This window comes from Brachionichthys hirsutus, chromosome 21, assembly GCF_040956055.1.
Source record: "Brachionichthys hirsutus isolate HB-005 chromosome 21, CSIRO-AGI_Bhir_v1, whole genome shotgun sequence".
Lineage (NCBI taxonomy): Eukaryota > Metazoa > Chordata > Actinopteri > Lophiiformes > Brachionichthyidae > Brachionichthys > Brachionichthys hirsutus.
In genome coordinates this window covers 2,936,816-2,954,963 of record NC_090917.1, presented here as the reverse complement: position 1 = coordinate 2,954,963, position 18,148 = coordinate 2,936,816, and the positions used below count along the sequence as shown (strand labels likewise).

Below are 18,148 nucleotides of genomic sequence, written 5' to 3'. Positions count from 1 at the left end.
CGTTGGCGGTTAGAGGCGATCGAAAGTTTGAGCAGCAACGCCCTGATGCCATCCAGCCCGTCGGAGGAGAAAAACACATTCGCTCTGTTTACAAAGCGGCTGGGAGAAGCTGTTTCCCCGCAGTGTACCGTCGGCTAATCGTGCGGTTGTGTGGCGCCCGTCAGACGAAAAAAAAACAAGAAAATATGGCTGAATTGCATGTCGTGGATCAAACTGGGACTGCGACCATAGAACAGTCTGATCAGCGTGACGCGCGGGGATCGATGCGTCTCGCTTCGCCCACTCTGGTGGTTCCGTCGCGGAGCAGTCCGCTCAGTCCCGGCGGGGTGTCGAGCGGTGGCGGCGGGCGGTCGGTGTTCGGCTTCCCGGTGAAGAGCAGCCCGAACTGCCCGTCCGAACCAGTGGAAAAACCGGGCTCACGCTGGGTTCGCCTCAACGTCGGCGGGACCTACTTCATCACGACTAAACAGACGCTGTGCAGGGACCCCAAATCGTTCCTGTTCCGCCTGTGCCAAGAAGACCCAGACCTGGACTCTGACAAAGTGAGTAGATCAGATGAGTGGAGCCAAACAGCTGCAAATGAGCTGAATTCATGGTAAAATGGTTACTGCCTGTACTTAAAAAGCTTGTACATTTGTGTTAATGAGACTGCATTTACTTTTCTGAATGTCTTTAAAGCAAATTATAAGTTAGTAATCATATTTAATAAATGCATGTTGTGAATTGCATAATGTGTCTTCAAAACACACAAGGTAGTGCCCTAGAATGTATCTAGAGTTATTATTAAATAATCAAACTGACCTCTAAAGCAACTAATTGTTCTTGATTATTTTATCAATATTGATATCATACCATTGACGCACGATATTTGAGGACATTCTAGTTTCCTTTAAAAGAAATTGTCAGATGATTTGTTTTTTTAATCCAGGAGTCTATAAAAATAAAGACATTTAATCAAAATCTGTAGTAACAGATTTATATTTTTGTTTCTCAGCTAATTGAGTAAAGGATTTGGCTCTTTTTTTTATCATGTATAAAATCAATTATTCAGCTTCAAGTTTTTGCGGATATGTGAGTAATGTTACCATGACAATGTCAAAACATCACAACATGTTTTTGCAGCTAATCAGTAATGCGATTACTATGTCATACGAAGGCCTTACTTTTATTTACATAATATTTTTGACCCAGATACAGTTTGTAGTGAAATTAAACTAAACAAATATAAAGTATGTTTATATTAGTAGATGTGCTACTTAGCTTCCAAGATATGTTGATAGTGATCAGCAAAAAGCCGTCAGACTTGTGTTTTTATCTGGAGGTTAAACGGAAGCATGAAGATGGATTTCAAAAGGCGTTTCATAGTTGTGGCCAAATGCACTTTATTTAAGTCACTTTTGATCAGTGCAGCATCGACTGAATGAATATAATTAACCATAAATCTGACAAAGCAATCATTTTCTCTCAACTCTTCGTGGTTTCCTGCAGGATGAGACAGGGGCCTACCTGATCGACAGAGACCCAACATACTTCGGCCCCATCCTGAATTACCTGCGACATGGAAAACTGATCATGGATAAAAATCTGGCGGAGGAAGGTGAAACCTTTGCACCGCAGATGTTTCGGCGTTTTCTCAATCATCACGTGGACACATAGCTACATTTACTAAAAACAAAGACTGATGGTTCCTTTTTTGCTCGTCAGGTGTTCTTGAGGAAGCCGAATTCTACAACATCGCCTCGCTGGTGAGGCTGGTTAAAGAGAGATTACGGGACAATGAGAACCGGACATCTCAGGTACGGAAAACGGCGAATCTGTCTATACCTGGCATTCTACTGCAAATGCAAACAAAATAGCTCATTTTATTTGTGTGCAGGTCATTGACGCTGTTTCGCATGTGTGTGAATTCTTTTTTGTGATGTCCCTCAGGGCCCTGTGAAGCATGTTTATCGAGTTCTTCAGTGCCAAGAGGAGGAACTCACACAGATGGTGTCAACCATGTCTGACGGATGGAAGTTTGAGCAGGTGCGGAAAATGGCGCTTCTTTTTCTTGCTGTGTTTAATTTAATGCTTTGATGGCTCCAACGCTAAGCCAGAAACGTTTCGTACGGCGTTATTGCTGTTTTTACAGCTGAAATGTGTCAGCATTATTTTACTGTCACATTCTAAAAAAGCAAAACAGAAGCTTGAACCAGCGCATTTTTGGCACTTTTGCTTGAATGCTAACATTCGCTAGTTCTTCTTCATGAGGATATTTGTAGCTTTTTTTTTCTGTTTATGTCATTATGTATCTCGGTTTCTAAATAGTGAAAAATGTCCATTAAAGGACAAAATCAACGTAAACGCCAGAGATATTCCTTTTATTATAATGTAGACCGGAAAATTCTCACATTTAATAAGCTTGAGCCAAAATAACTGTCAAGAAATAACATGATTGACTACAATATAGATTTTTTTTGTTCACAGAACTTTTTTAATTTGAGTATTTAATCACCCCGCTAACCTTGAAAATGACTGATTTTCCCCATCCACAGCTCATAAGCATCGGCTCTTCTTATAACTATGGAAACGAGGACCAGGCCGAGTTTTTATGTGTGGTCTCTCGGGAACTCAACAACTCAACCAACGGCATTGTCATCGAGCCCACTGAAAAGGCCAAGGTGACATTTCTGCTGGATATAAATCAAGGCTGTTGATATTTCTTCCTTTAGTAAATTAATGCTACTATTAATTATGGAAAAAAAAGGCCATTCCTTGTCATCAGCTAACTGGTTCGCAAGTCATTTGACTTCAAATCACTTTAATGTGACTTGAATCAGAGTTTTCTTTTCTGGATAAATGGCCTCAGTGATCACACCGTCTTTAACAGCCAGCTCCGTTTTAAGACATTAAAGGATTTAACCATTAACCAGTTTTTTCTTCTCTCCTCACAGATCCTTCAAGAGCGAGGCTCGCGCATGTGAGGAGACCCAATCAAGATCCACCTCTGCCATCATCATCATCATCATCATCATCAACAACCGCCTTCATTTCTCTGGTGTGCTGGTCGGGGTTTTCCCACAACTCTGTCCCCTAGCGATTCGTCATGACCTCAACTCGTCTTCTCATTTCTTCTTCCATTGCAAGCTGTGGAACACTTTTAGGGGAGATTCAAAGGGAATACAACAGAGGGATTTGTTTCCCAACGTGCAGCTTTTTGTCACTGATTGTAGCCCCCCTCTATTGCCAGTGAATGGACTCCCAGCATAGAGCTACCATCATTCTTTTACATCATCTTTATCATCAGTGCTGTCAACGGACAGGCGACTTCGTCTTTCTTTTTCGGTTTGACTCAGAAATCTCCTCAGGGCTCTCAAAAAGACGCAGGAATGAACGCGACGCCTAACGGAGTCTCTCTACCTGAATCTGTCGTCTGCCGATCTGCACTCCCAGACGCCTCAGCCGATGTCTGAGAAAGGTCAAGGCACAATAACCCTAACCGGGAGGTCAGGAGAAAACACAGCAGAGTCCAAACGAGCTCAGCCTGGTGCAGCATTTCTTTCACTCTCGAGTATTTAGAATCGTCTAAAGCGAGTGACACGCATTCATCTTACAAACCTTTGGCCCGTGGTTTGAGCGCAGCGGCGCCCTCCTGTGTCCTGTTTCGGCCTCAATCTGGTTTGACCTTCTAGGGGGGGGGAAATTTACAGCGTGTCTCAAAGAAAAAGAGACTAAGGTACACCTACGTACAGTTTGTCAAGGCATGTGAGGAATCTGTATAAATCTATATAGGCTACATGATGAAACTATATGAAAAATCGAATGCAAATGGTGTAATTATTGATTTCTGTATAGAAGTTGTCATATATGTACGCATTTCGGTGAGTTAAGCAATTGAGAACGTGTCACTCTTTGCCGCTCTGTAACACGGGGGGGGGGGATTTGTTTGTGTATGCAGTGCCTCTCTGCTTTGTCTCCATAACTGAAATATCACATTTTTCAGCTGCAGGTTTTCTGCAGTGTTCCTCAAAAACCTCCAAATATATTTACAGTATGTTAGATATCTAACTTTTAGCTCATGCATATCTTAAAATTGTAATTAAGGATGCTGAAAACTTCGGTGACTGCTGTTTGTCCAGACGGGCATGACATGGCAGGATTTGGATTGAGGCCAGTTTATGTGTTGCCCCAGACCCCTTATAAGGTACTCCCTCCCTGGCCTTGCGCTGCTGTCATCCTTGTATTGCCTTCCGTTACAGTAGCCGTGTCTTGTCTTACATTCTGTAGCAGCTGTGGCACAAACCCAGTTGTGTTTTGGGGAGTTTAACGTCCTGAGATACCTGAGCCTATATTATTACAGTAATTTACCCGACTACAAGTCTACCAGATGAGGGGTGGCCTCAAAGGGAAGCCTTTTCTCTCAGATGTTATATGACTTTTTTTTAAATTTCTGTATCCACAGACAGTTTCCACCTTGGCTACGGTTTGCTTCTCTTGAAATATGCTTGACATTAAGTTGCTATGTGATGGGGCTGTTGTCAAGACTCGTAACAAAATTGGAGCAACATAAAAAAAAAGCCCTGCTCGTCTGGTTTTAGAGTTCCCTGCACACACGTCTGATTCCATAGAGGAAATAAGTGATTTGCAATTTCAAAATGGTTTACAAGTTATAGCAAAAGTCATTCAAAGGCAAATGATGCAGCCTCTTTTTCAAATGTGCATTTAACAAATTCAGTAAATTCAAAACCAGAAATGAGTCAAAAAGAGCAAATCTTCAAGAATCTGAAGCAAGTAAAAAAAAAATGTTATTAAAAAAACATGGACTTTTTTTGTTCAAGGCAATATGAGCCATTGAAGCTTGATCACTTAATTGATTTTTTTTCCTCCACTAGTAACACCTAAAACAATAGTCAACAGATGCACCGTGCCTGGTTTAAATGCAGCCTTGTTATATCAGCAGCTCACTTCGAGCCACATTTACACACATCACATGGAGAATTAAGATATTGTTTGCCCATATAGCCCATTTTAAATTCTGTCCCTACAATCTCAGGGGCGGAACTTTATCACTGGCATTGATCACTTTGATACACTCATCTTTGTATAAAGAACATAGTCGATAGAGTTATATCATGCATGAACAAAAAGAATGCATTTAACCAGAAAAGAAATGTACCTTTGCTGTTGTCATGCAACTTCTTTATTGGTTCTGTTTACTTCCTCTCGAACGCGTGTCGTGCAGTTTTACTATGCTAATCTAAGTCGTAAACAAACTGTGCTGCTGAAAATGGCCGACTGTCTCACTGAGGAGCATCTCGTCTCTGTTCTTGTTCTTTGGGCCTTTACAAAAGCACCTTTGGTGTTGTTTCCCTTCGTCTTTTGTCCAGTGTTGTGCCTTTGACCTGTGTTGTGCACAGTTGTTCTCCCCTCTTACAATAAGGTGTCTCTTATGCCTTAAAAAAGCCAAGTGGCGCACCTACCTGAGGTATAATGTACAAGGCGGTCTTTATTTGTTGTTGTTGTTGTTGTTTTCTATTGTTTGTGGCAGTAAGATAAACAAATCCATTGTCCTCTGCATTCTTTCCTTTTTCATAAAACACACCGACGATTGGACGGTAGACCTGCTACCATTTTGGCTTCTTTCATGAATTGACCATAAGTGAAGATTCTGTGATTAAATCACTTGAATTTTTGAATCAAGCACCAGTTGTTGTATTTTTAAACCGGCACTAGTTACAGTAGTCTACAAATAATGTGCAATTTTAACAGACCTGCAAAATAATAATATATATCTGTTATACATGTTGGGCACAGGAATACATGAGGGCATGCATTGTTCTACAGATTAAAATTGTGTGTATTTTCTTTCTGACCTCTGTGTTGTTTCTTGGTTTGAAGTTTAAACGTATTCTCGACTCACATGTTCCGTTTCTTTGTTGTCTTTGTGTCTGTCATATCAGTTAAACTCAGCAGTTGATAAGGAGTAGCTTTTAACGCCAACCACCTTCTACACCTGACATTGCAGATAACCCCCCCCCCCCCCCATTTTTATAACCGTTACCCAATCTGCCAGTCAACAAACACAAAATTAAGATTCTTTTTGCCAGTTAATCTGTAAACACCTGCATGCGTTTGGAAACATGCACACTTGTACCCTCATGTAGATGTAGATTGAAAATGGCACCTAATAAGGGTTTCTTTTATTGTTCATTGATCAACAGTATTTATGGCAAACGTGAGCGCTGTGAGAGAATGTTGATTTTAATGGGGAAAAAAGGAGACTTTGGAGAAACATTTTGTTGCTTGTTTCACTTTTATTTATTTTGAATTTTGTCTACCAATGTTGTTTCTCTACATGTAACAATTTTAACAGAACCCTGTCTGGTTTTTAATCATAAAATGTGTCTGTGTTTTAAAAATCTGCCTCACTTTATTGTTTCTGTTTATTTCGGATTGAAGGAGGACTCGAGGTTCAATTATTTTCCCCTGTGACCTGCCTGTGACCTACGTGACATAATTTCAACACTTTTTTTTTTTATCGTACCCACAAACTCCCTGAGCAGACCCTCGGACAAATGTGAGCAACATCATAATAATATATTTTTTGTTGAAGGCATTTTATATTTGAAAGCAGACCTCAAAGTGCACAATAGTATAAAAAAAACATAAAAACAAGAGATAAAATCAACAAATAAAACTGATGAAATTAACAAGCAAAGGAGGTACAATTTTTTTTATACGGAGGAGGAAGGGTGTTAACTGTGGATGATGAGGAGTATATATATTTTTCTTTATATATGATAGTATTTTATAGTTTATTAATACGAGTATTTATGTTGAATATTTTGCTATAAACTGAATAATAGTTACAAAGGGGTAGGAATTATTTCACTTCTTCCGACTCCTTTTTCAAACTATGTGCTGCGTTTTTTTTTTATCACTATTTCTTTCTTTTGTATGTACAAATACTTACTGGTACATATTTTTATACATGTTCCACAATAAAATTAATTAATTCATGTGGAACTCCTCGTCTCCAAAATACAGTATATAACCAAATTTGTCCTGTGTCCTTCACACGTCTCCAACGGTTGGACACTTAATTGTCCAGGTTGACGTCCTCGTCTGTCTGCAGCTTTGACTTTATACGCATCAGCTGGTCCAAACACTCCAAGACCATTTCTGGATGCTATTTTAATACAGTTCATTAAACTAAGTTCTCTTTCACATTCTGCTCTGGATGCTTGATGCAGCACAAACAGCTGAGATGTTTTAGCTCCTAGATTTTAGTGCTGCAGCCACCATGTCTGAGAAGGTGCCGATTGACCCATGTTTAAGTTTTAGCCTCTATGGACTTGAATTCAACACATTCACTAGTAATGACCTCCAGAGTGTGGGTGCTGCAGAACAGCCTCACACTTCTCTACCAGTGCAGCAATGTCTGCTGCTCTACTCAAAAGTGACGTCAGAGCTCAGTGTCTGGACGTCAAAAAACAGACAACTCCTCCTTCCTCCTCTGGAAAACCAGTCTCACCGTTTCTTCTTCTGTTTGTTCCATCTTTAACACTCTACCAGAATTCTGCAACTACTAGAATGACCATAGCGGTCATTTTGACTGCTCGGTCATTATAATTTGGATTATTGTTATAATGATCTAAGATAGGTGGAATAGGTAAAAAAAAACAAAAAAAAACGCATCAGGCTTTGCTTATGGCTCACAATCACTCACAGTGGACACAGGTAAGGTAAAGTCGATTAGCTGCGTAAATACGCACGTGATCTCATCGTCACCGGTCACTCACTGGCTCACATTGAAAAGTAGCACAGGATGAATTTTTACGTGTTTCTTTCATTCTCAATTCAGGTTGGAGTTTGTTTTTGTGCGCTGCGGAGATTTTGGCTGCGCAAAGAACGCATCAGCAGTGCGCAATTGCGCGCGCGCATAGCTTAGAGGGAACGTACTTTTTGTGCCTATTTTGTCTCCTCATTACGGTAAATTAAAATAACCCGTGTGCGTGTGCGTGTGCGTGCGCGTGTGTGTCGGGGCTGGGGCCTGCACAGTCCCCCTTCCGGCTCACGCAAGAGATTACGCATGAGGTCTCCTCCCACCGAGAACAAATTCCCTTTATGTCCCTGTCGAGGAGAATCAGCGGCCGCTGTCCCGTCATGTCGCTCATGTCTGGGACGATCAGGAGCGGGATGGACACAGTCAGAAGGTGATTTTATTTTATTTTTATTTTAAGTCATTGAAGAGAGACTCTCTCAAACAGTCTGCCCGATCTAACGGCTCTCTCTTTGCCTCGGAAGTGCTTTACCAGTGATGTTCAGGATGTTTCTCCATCGGTAGAATAAAACTACCGCTCGGGGGAACGCGTGTTTTGCGCATTATGAAACGCGGTGACGCTTATTTGGATTGAAGGGGCTTTGATGAAGCCTTGGGTGCAAATTCTTTGTGCGCTTTTTTTTTTCTTCCTATAAATAAAACGCGATTATAACGAGTTACCACGTGGGTTGAGCAAATAAAACAATGCGGGTCGCAAACTTATAAAATCAGGGTGATGAGCTTTGACAGCCAGTTAACGAACAATTACGCAGCGCTCTCATCCAATCATTTGTTGTCCTGTCTGCTGGAGTCTTATACATCGCGGAGAGAATACAGAATATTATTTTATCTCCCAATCCGTGATATTCTTTATAACGTTTAATAAATGTGTAAGGAGGAGAGCGATGAGAAGCAGGATGGGTTGCTCAGATTGGTGTTTGAGTGGCGCATGTAGAGAAAAGTAAAATCCAAACGCTTCCTGACATTAAAAAATGTAAGTAGGTGAAACTAAAGTAAATATTTAAAGCAAATAAAAACTAAAAACAAGATTTAAACTGTGGTAGAGATAATGATCAGAAAGCTGAGTCAGCAGTCCGGTCTGGTTCCAGGAATAGGTAAATATTCAAATTCAATGACCGAAGCACGTGATGTGGAACATAAATGCGTAGCATTTCTGCAGCAGGTGAGCACTAATTGTAAAGTGCACAGTGTAAACACAACACAATGGCTGAGGCTGGCTGCATGTTGAGCATGCAGGTACTTCTATTAGTCCAACGTGTAAAAGATAGAATCAGAAAAGAGGGGATTTAAAGAAAGGATACTTTGTGATTTAGCATGTGATTTAAAATGATCATGTAGGCATGGAGGTGGAGAAAGCACTAGAAGAATGAAAAATAGTTTATTGACTCTCATGTAAAGCCAGGAGGGACTGATGATCAGTTTCATTGGGATTGAGGTCATGTAATTTAACCTAATGGCATGTTATTGTGTTAACGTTTCAGATTTAGACGTCCCGGGGTTTTCTTACTCCTGCTGCCATGCCCAGAGGACAGCCGAAAGGCAGTGTGGGTTAACACATGAATATATGAGTATATCATCAGCATAAAAGATATAGACCTCATTGATACTAAATACAAACAACCATGTTTATAAACAATAAAATATTCAAAGATTGGCATGTAAATAACGAACATTTCTCCTCAGAGCTCTCTTATGTGTAATGAAAATGAGATTAGACTGGCCTGAAAACCTTGCGATTTGACAAGTGCGAGTTATGCAAGCTTGGGCTTTCAAGAGGCGGCACGGAAAAGGCTGCATTTAATACGGCAAACCTGATACGCCACCTCAAAAACAAACAGCCGACAGCGACAGCCAGTTTACCCAGGCAACGCAGCCGGAGTGGAGTCAGCCCACGTTACAGGACATTTTTAAGAAGAGAGAAAAGCGATCTACTTCAGTGCTGGAAAGGACATGCTAAGTAAAGGAGGAGAATAAGAATTCCGTTCCTAAAAGCTGGCTCATTTCAATGTCATGGTTAATCACAGGATGACTTCAGCCACAAATGGTTTTTCAGGGTCATCATCATTAGTGGATGCTGCTCTGCTCTGGTTGATGCTTCTGAAAGTGAGGAATGTGGGGAGCTATTATGGACACATTTTCACCAGGTCCTCACAAGTTTTCACAAGCGCGGGTTAGACTCCAGCTGGACAGATTCCTTGAACCCATCAGACGGCTCCTTTGTTAACCCACACATTCTGACCTGCAGAGTCCTGGATGTCTTTTTTGTTTATTCGTATTGCACCTTTATGCTACCTAATCTCTCTCCTCCACTGCTTCACCGAGGGGCGCATTGTGCTCTCTTTGAATACGAGCTTCAGTTACTCTTTACTTTTCATATTCCAGCTGCAGTCTGATGGGTCGCCTTCTCTCTTTTTTTTTTGTTGTTGTTGCAGCTTCCAGTAAAGATTCCAACATCTTAAGTGACATGGGCCTCGAAAGTCACCACGCACCCTGCAGAACTAACCCGAGAGCCATACCTGAACCGCTGAGGACAAAATGACTCAGAGAAATGGAAGCAGATGGACGAGTGGCCACTGCTCTCTCTCTGAGGACTGTGTGCAGGCGAAGACTCCAGAGGCTGACGATTATGAAACCGAGAATGGCAGACCAGGAGGTGACAGCAGGGCCTCCACGGCTGTCGCGGGCGCTGCCACTGCCCCGGATGGTGGTTGGGGCTGGGTGGTGCTCGCTGCCACCATCATCGTCCTTGCTTTGACGCTGGGATTCTCCTCCTGTGTGGGAATCTTCTTCACTGACCTGCAGGAAGATTTCCAGGCCTCCAACAGTGAAACCTCCTGGGTGCCCTCCATCATGATATCAGTACTTCATGTGGGAGGTAAAAAAAAAAAAAGAAAAAAAAGATCCCTGCCTGCTGTTATTGTGCCGGAATGAAAGAGAATCCGGGTGTTTTTAACTGTCCTCTCGTGCTGTGTTGGTTTAAACAACATTATTATATGAGAAAGCAGATCTGGCTTATTCTCCATAGCCTCCGGGAACCTGTTTCTGTTCCACAAGGAATTCAGGTTTAATGTTAGCACCTACAGTCATGCCACGAGTCGAGTTAGACCGTGATCAGCTGTTCAGCAAGATCACAGATGCTCTGTTTAAGGCTTATTTTACTCTTTGGAACCTTCAGTAGAGGTTTAAGCACAACGTTTCTGCACCAGAACTAAATAACACTTGATTTTTAACAAACAAAATTTAGTTTGTGGGTTTTAAAAAAAAGTTAGCATCTTTTTTATGTCTTTGCCATTTGAGTCAAAGTGACGGTGCTTTCACAGTTTGAACTCATCCACTGTCAAAAAGACATTAATTAATTTTGAGAGTTGGAATAAGACCTATTTTTACTGATCTCAGGTATTTCTATTGCATTTCCCTCTTCCTCATATTTTAATAGCTGAGTGAACGAGGCAGCCTCAGTGGAAAGTATTTGGCATGTAGCTGTATTTGAAATGTAGGTGTGTGTGAACAGTAAATAAACCTGCAGTGAGGTGAGATAAAAAGCTGATGCTGCATCATTTCCTGCATGTAGAACCAGCAAACTCTGTTAGTAACTGATATATAGAGCTAATTACAGTTTAAAATGTCAACCATAAATTATATCAGAACCTGGGTTAGATTTTAGGGTAGAGTGTGTACAATGATTTCATCCTTCAAATTTTAGCATCTGACGGGCAATCAGTAAAGTCGACTTCCTTTTGCAATGACACATTATGTAGCTCTGAGTGTTGGCTGTTGGCAAATAAAGCCAATGTAGAGGACAAAGGTGAACGTTGAGCAATGAATTAACAAGAAAATCAGTTCATATCCTTGGAATTTATTCAGGGAACTTCTCTTTTATCATGTTTTTTTTGTGTCTTCTTAATGCGTGCCACAATAATAGAAAGAAGAGTACATAATCTCAGAGGACATCCAATAGTTGGACACTCTGGTGGGAGAGACTGTAATTAGACTGAATTAAAAACACGCTTGCTTTTATCGTGGTTGTGTGAAATGCACGTAATAAAAAATATTGTTTCCTGTTTTAAAAATGTGGTTAAAAGTACAATAGTTTGTTATTGCCCTGTTTTTTTTTTTCAAAAAACTGTGGTCACACTGGACACTGTCTACAGTACCATTCCTTTAAATTCCCATCCTAACTTCCTCATTCCTTTATGCAAGTAGTACATTTCAATGGACTCTTATTATTACTCTTATATATAGTAATTACAGAACACGATCCATTGGATGTCTTTTATTTCATTCAACCTTTATGACTGAAACTTGAAGACGTTTTACGCTCTACTGATCATTGAACAAAGGATTTTTTTTTATTTTTGGTTCTCATGGTTTTTGTTCAAAGGAATGCTTTTGACCTTGTAAATTTCATTACCGGTACATACCTGAGATTAGATCCTTCACTAATCCCAGGCGTCTCCTTTTAAAGTCGCAAGGAGCATTTGGCTGCACGGACAGAAGAATCATTTCTGAAGCTATAATATTAGTTTATCTTCAAATCAAATATATGCATGACCTAAAACATGAAAAAAACCCAGTATTGTATTATTGTGATGCTTTAAAACTGGAGAAAATAGTTTGAATGTGAAAGTTGCAGAGATTGCAAACATGACCTTTTAAATACTTAAAGCACTCTGAAGTCTGTGTGTTTGGCTCTAAAGGCTCAGTTCGCTCTGTTTATGATCTCCATCATTACTTTGCAGCCCTGTTGCCAAACAGCAAAGGCACCTCCAGTGTGTTTACCGCTGCTGCTGCTGACCTTTGACCAATATAGCTCCCTGTTTTTAGTGCTGAGACAATGTATGAGCAGCGTTTCAGGCAAAATGATGTCATGAGATAAGAAAACCTTTTCAGCACTGATAACTCATTTGTCTTGCACACAGTATATTTTCATGTTAAAGTCGATTCATTGCACAGACCAAGTTCTTACAGTATGGTAGAGTTTTTTGTTTGTTTTTTAATGAGTTATCTATTTTAGGGTTAGGGTTAGTTTTTAGTTTTTGTTTTCAAATATTTTTTTCACTCTTAATTTTCTGTCGTGCTTCCAGTACTTTCATGCTGCAGGCACAGATTACAGTGAGAAACAAGTCACGCGAAACCTGCTGGAGGATTAGCAAAATGTTCCCTCCACTGCTGTGTGAGCCGTTGCCCGTCTTTGCTATTGTATACGCTAAACTAAGAGCATTATGTTTGATCCACAGGTCCTCTTTGTAGCGTGTTGGTTGAGAGGCTCGGTTGCCGACCAACAGTCATGTTGGGCGGAGTCCTAAGTGGATTTGGGATGGCCGCCAGCTCATTCACCCAGTCCATCGGCCAGCTCTACTTCACGGCTGGGGTCATCACAGGTTAGGAGATATTCTTTTGATTTATGATCCTGAGCTGACACAAAACAGACTGCTACCTGCCCAGCAAAGGGCACGCTCAGTCACTGAGCAGCCGGCATGCAAAGCAGGTCATTTAGCAGCTGAGGGGACTCGACTGGTATTCGTCTCGGGAGGTGCAGCATTCATGACGCAGCGGGAAATTGGAGAATTGGACGTCTAACTTGGACAAAAGGACGTGAACGTGTTTGGGTTGGATGTTTTGCTCAGGAAATTCATTCTCTGACCTGCTGCAATCATAGTTTCCTCCTTGTGACCGCTGACGCAGCGGTGTTGCAAAAACTGTTCAATTGCATTAATTGATTTTGCAACACGGCACACTTCCCAGACCGATTTTAACCGTGGCCTGGAATGCAGCATGAGACAAAATGAGGACTCCTAATGCATTCAAATAGGCACAATGACAATTACATAAAGTTTTGACAAAAATTATATTGTTGTCGTGTTTACTGCCAAGAAACATTTTATGGAAAAAGTTACATAGTTAAGAAAAATCCAGTTTGTCACTACAAAGTCCAACGGGAAGAAACACCAGTCAGAAGTCTGTATATAGCACGTCTATAAATGCTGCATGCGCACCACTAAATGTTAAAATCAATCATCTTGGATGTTCTCCTCGACGTGTTTGCTTTCACCGTTTCAGGTCTGGGTTTCTGCTTCAGCTACCAACCGGCTGTGACGATCCTCGGCCACTACTTTGTGCGTCGTCGGGCATTCGCCAATGCCATGTCGTCCTCAGGCACCGCCCTGGGAATGTGCACGCTACCTTTCCTGGGTAACTACCTCCACACAGAGCTGGGATGGAGGGGTAGTTTCCTTGTGTTGGGGGCTGTCCTGCTGAACTGCTGTGTGTGCGGCGCAGTGATGAGGCCCCTCCAGCCCCCGAAGCATCGAGGCCAGCCGCTGATAAACCGCAGCCCTCCTCTGCCAGATAAAGAAAATGTGGCAAACAGAAAAGGCTGGGTGAAAATAATAAGACGCTCTCTCCTAGATTTAGTCAGAAAATACATGGCGTTTGATCAGCTATGCAACAACTCACGTTACTGTTTGTACACGATAGGCATCTCCTGGATGATGCTGGGGTTCGTGGTGCCTTTAATTTATCTGGTTCCCTATGCCACGGCAAACGGAATGGAGCCAGGCCTGGCTGCACAGCTGCTGTCGATCATGGGCGTCGTTAACATAGTGGTGCGGCCACCCATTGGTATAATGGTCAACATGCCCTGGTTCGAAGGGAAGCACGTTTATATATTTGCTGTAGCTTTACTGGTCAACGGGCTCAGCAACAGCATCTGCTGCGTCGGGGCCAGCTTTGCCGTTCTGGTGGCGTATGTGGTCATCTACGGCCTGTCCATGAGTGTGGTGGGCTCCCTGATGTTCACCGTCCTCATGGATATAGTGGAGATGAGCCGCTTCCCCTCGGCTCTGGGCCTGCTCACCGTCATGGAGGGGGTCATGCTGCTCATCGGGCCCCCACTCGCAGGTAACGTGAACACGGAGAGACAGATGAAGCGAACAGATTACACATTAGTATCTAATGTGTAAATTATGATCGATAGATAGATACTTTATGAATGATTAAATTCTAGTATTTCATGTGCTGGAATTAGGTAGAGTGCTGTCACTCCCAATACTCCAAGGGAAATTCCTACTTTCAAAATCTTATGTAAGAAGAAAAATAGAGCTGTAGCTCTTTGTGTTATAGAAAAAAAATATTATTACATTTTACATTTTATCCAGGAGGATTTTAAAACTACTTTCTTTTCCACTTTTCATTGAAAACACAGGACTTTAGTAATTGCACTATCACGGTCCACTGCAAGTCCCTCTGAAGTCCTGTTTAGAGGCAGCAGAGCAGGGAAAGGCCAGAGGCGCTCGGTCTCAGGTGACAAGCAGCCTGCCCTTGTTTATCAGATGACTCAAATGTCCGGCAGTGATATAACCACAGGACACGACTGACAACAGAATCGCTTTACATGTGCAGGGAATCTCATTTAACAGCTGTTTGTTTTGTATGTGTGATCACATATAGCCGGAACACAATCTGCTTTGTGAGCCTTGTCTGCTGATACTTAATTAAAAAAAACTCCCATTTCCATTTCAGCCATTAATTTAATTTGTCATTGTTGCTGAAATCAAGAACTGCTGCCAGTACTAAGGATGTTTTATTGTTCTTATAGGAGCCCTGGTTGACAGGACAGGCCAGTACTTCCACATATTCTTTGCCTGCAGTGCCGTCGTTGCCTCGGCTGCCGTGTTCCTCATAGTGTCTTTTTGCTGGCTGGATAAAAAGGTCAAGAAGTCAAAGCAGGGTCAAACATCTACAGTGCTGGAGCCTGGCAAAGCTGCTGTCGCTCGAGTTCCTGGATGTCAGTACAGCAACTTGCCAGCAGAGGGAGACAATGACAAGGCTCCAGCTAATGGGACAGAGTACATCACCAGCGTTTGAACCTGCCAACACTGTAAACATGCCCTAAACATTTATCACACTCTGGGTCAGACAGTTTTTAATATCATTTTGTAATATTTGTACCAGCCTTACTTGGCATGATAGATGTTTGCAAGGTCTTCTTTTCTGTGAGACACCTGACACAGGTGTTGTCTTCATGCGATGAACCACAGTCATCTGGCCAGGAATGTATTCCCCAACGATGGCCACGTCGGAGCTGGTGGTCCTTGTCACCGCCCCTGTATGTGTGTTTGTGTGAAAGGGGTTGTTGTAAATCGCTTCGAGTAGTCTATCAGACTATATAAGTAAAAGTACATGCGCTCTTATAATGTGATTGTACTGTTTCTTCTTGTAAAATGCTGCTGAACTATGTTACTGCACATTCTATCATATGAAACTCTCATATGTTAGAGTCACTTTGTCACACCAAAATATTTAGAAACCATTCTAAATGCTCTGTAGGTGTTTTTTTGGAGTGGTATGTTTATTAAAATATTAAACGCTCTGAAGGAATTAGTCTGAGTTGGTATGCTGCTAGGACATGGTGGCCATTAAAGCAAATATATCAGTAATATTAATGGTTGAGATCCAGATGGAGAGAAAAAACAATAATTATAAGACACTTCCCAATACAATACAAAAATAATCTATAATTAAAGGATGAGCCTGTTTTTATGCAATAAAAACGTTGACATTTCTCGATAAAAAAAAATCACATCTCAAAGTTCCGAATTTGAAGATTATTATTTTAACTAACTTTAGCTGTAGCCTCGTGTTCCAAGCATTTTATATTATTTGTTATCTCCAAGGCTATTTTGTGTACAACATAATATCTGAACCTGCTTGTTCCATGTTCAGGGTTCAGCCCATCATCAAACACAGGCTGAACAGCTTCTTGATTCCTGTACTCAGTAATTCATCATCACATAACCCTGAATGGTGCAGTGCCTTTTTATGGAATTTATGGTTTATGGTTCACATTTCACAAACATAATCGTTCCGACACAGTGAGTATGTTCATGAAACTTTATGACTCTGTAGAGTTCATCCATATGTGACAGATTTTTGAGAAGTTATCAGTGAGACTATCATACCATTAGAACTATATATATATATATATATATATATAATTTATTTCAGATGTGACTCAAAATTAAATGTACATCTCAGGTATGAGCTGCATTACAGTAATCAGAAACATGAACAGCAGTTTGTCAGTGATGAGATAATATTTTGGATGCTTGTTTTGCATTTTGGTCAGTAAATATTTGATATAGATTATTAATTTATACATTTATTATCAGGATAAATAAATGTTTGACAATTAAAGTGTTCTTTGTTGTGAATTACTGAGTGTGAATCAGCATTTATATATTCAGCCTCACCTTTACGAATGCAACATCAAAATAATCAACAGTGATAACTCAAACAAAGGTATTGTTGCATCTCTGACTTCTTGTCTTTCCCAGTAGAGAAAGGTAAACCAGACTAGCTCTCCTCCAAGGGGGTAAACCAGACTAGCTCTCCTCCAAGGGGGTCAATCCGCATCTGTTTGATGCATCTGAGAATGTATCAAAACATTCCATCTGCAAAGTATCAGAAAGATCTGTTGCATAATAATATGTAATGCGTGCAGATTTCCCATTGCTGCTCATTTTCTGTATCTTTACCAACTGTACATTCAAAGGTAAAATATCAATCACACAATATTCATGAAAGAGATACCAATATGTGCATTTGTCATATCAATGACTGTATTAAAGTCTTATCTATCTAGCAACCCCATTCAAGTTGTTTGATTACCAAATATTTTGCATATAGTAGAATCTTTATTTGGCTTTCCTGCAAATAAAAAGTAAAACATATAGTGTGTATTTTTATTAGAAGTTTTATAAGTGTCAAATGTTGCAATTAAGTACACATGGCAGAAAATGAGATGTCGATAGCTGAAGTATTGGACATAAAATTCAGATTTAAATATGGGCGCACACTTACTTTGGATGTTTTGACACTAAAGTGACCAAACACAAATCCAATTCTGTCGAATTTGTGTGCTTTTAATCTGACAGCTCTTTGTTTCGGCGAGCGCACGTCTTTACGTCACTTCCGGTGTGGAGCTGACTTTTTTTCGCGGACAGATTTGCGGTAAACCTTCCAAAATAACCTCAATCTGATTTGTCATTTTAATCTGCCACAAGCTTTCTGAGTAAAAATATTAAACCAATAGTCTACGAGGCATATTGATTAGCTAACGGAAACAATGGCGAGATAGTTTTATAAGTTTATGTATTTTACTGTTTTGTGTTTTACCTCCAAGGAGGAATGTGATCGTTTGGGTTTGTTCTGCTTTAGGAGGAGTACCATAAACTGTACGGACGGATTTCCATGGAATTTTCTCCAACGATGTCCCTCGACTATCGAACAGGTGATAAAGTATTGAGATCTAAACACGCACGCGTC

At 40.9% G+C, this 18,148-nt stretch overlaps 2 protein-coding genes across 2 annotated transcripts; both read left to right on the top strand.

The window, feature by feature from the left end:
• Positions 1-185: 185 nt before the first annotated feature.
• kctd2 (potassium channel tetramerization domain containing 2) lies at positions 186-2,963 on the top strand. Its single transcript, XM_068754195.1, has 6 exons — positions 186-542; positions 1,489-1,597; positions 1,705-1,796; positions 1,930-2,025; positions 2,535-2,660; positions 2,934-2,963. The coding sequence occupies exons 1-6, from the start codon at positions 186-188 to the stop codon at positions 2,961-2,963; spliced, it is 810 nt and encodes a 269-aa protein (XP_068610296.1).
• A 5,132-nt stretch (positions 2,964-8,095) lies between these two features.
• slc16a5a (solute carrier family 16 member 5a) lies at positions 8,096-16,400 on the top strand. Its single transcript, XM_068754191.1, has 5 exons — positions 8,096-8,195; positions 10,255-10,697; positions 13,060-13,203; positions 13,883-14,722; positions 15,420-16,400. Exons 2-5 carry the CDS (start codon positions 10,358-10,360, stop codon positions 15,686-15,688), a joined length of 1,593 nt encoding a protein of 530 aa, XP_068610292.1. The 5' UTR covers positions 8,096-8,195; positions 10,255-10,357; the 3' UTR covers positions 15,689-16,400.
• Positions 16,401-18,148: the final 1,748 nt, after the last annotated feature.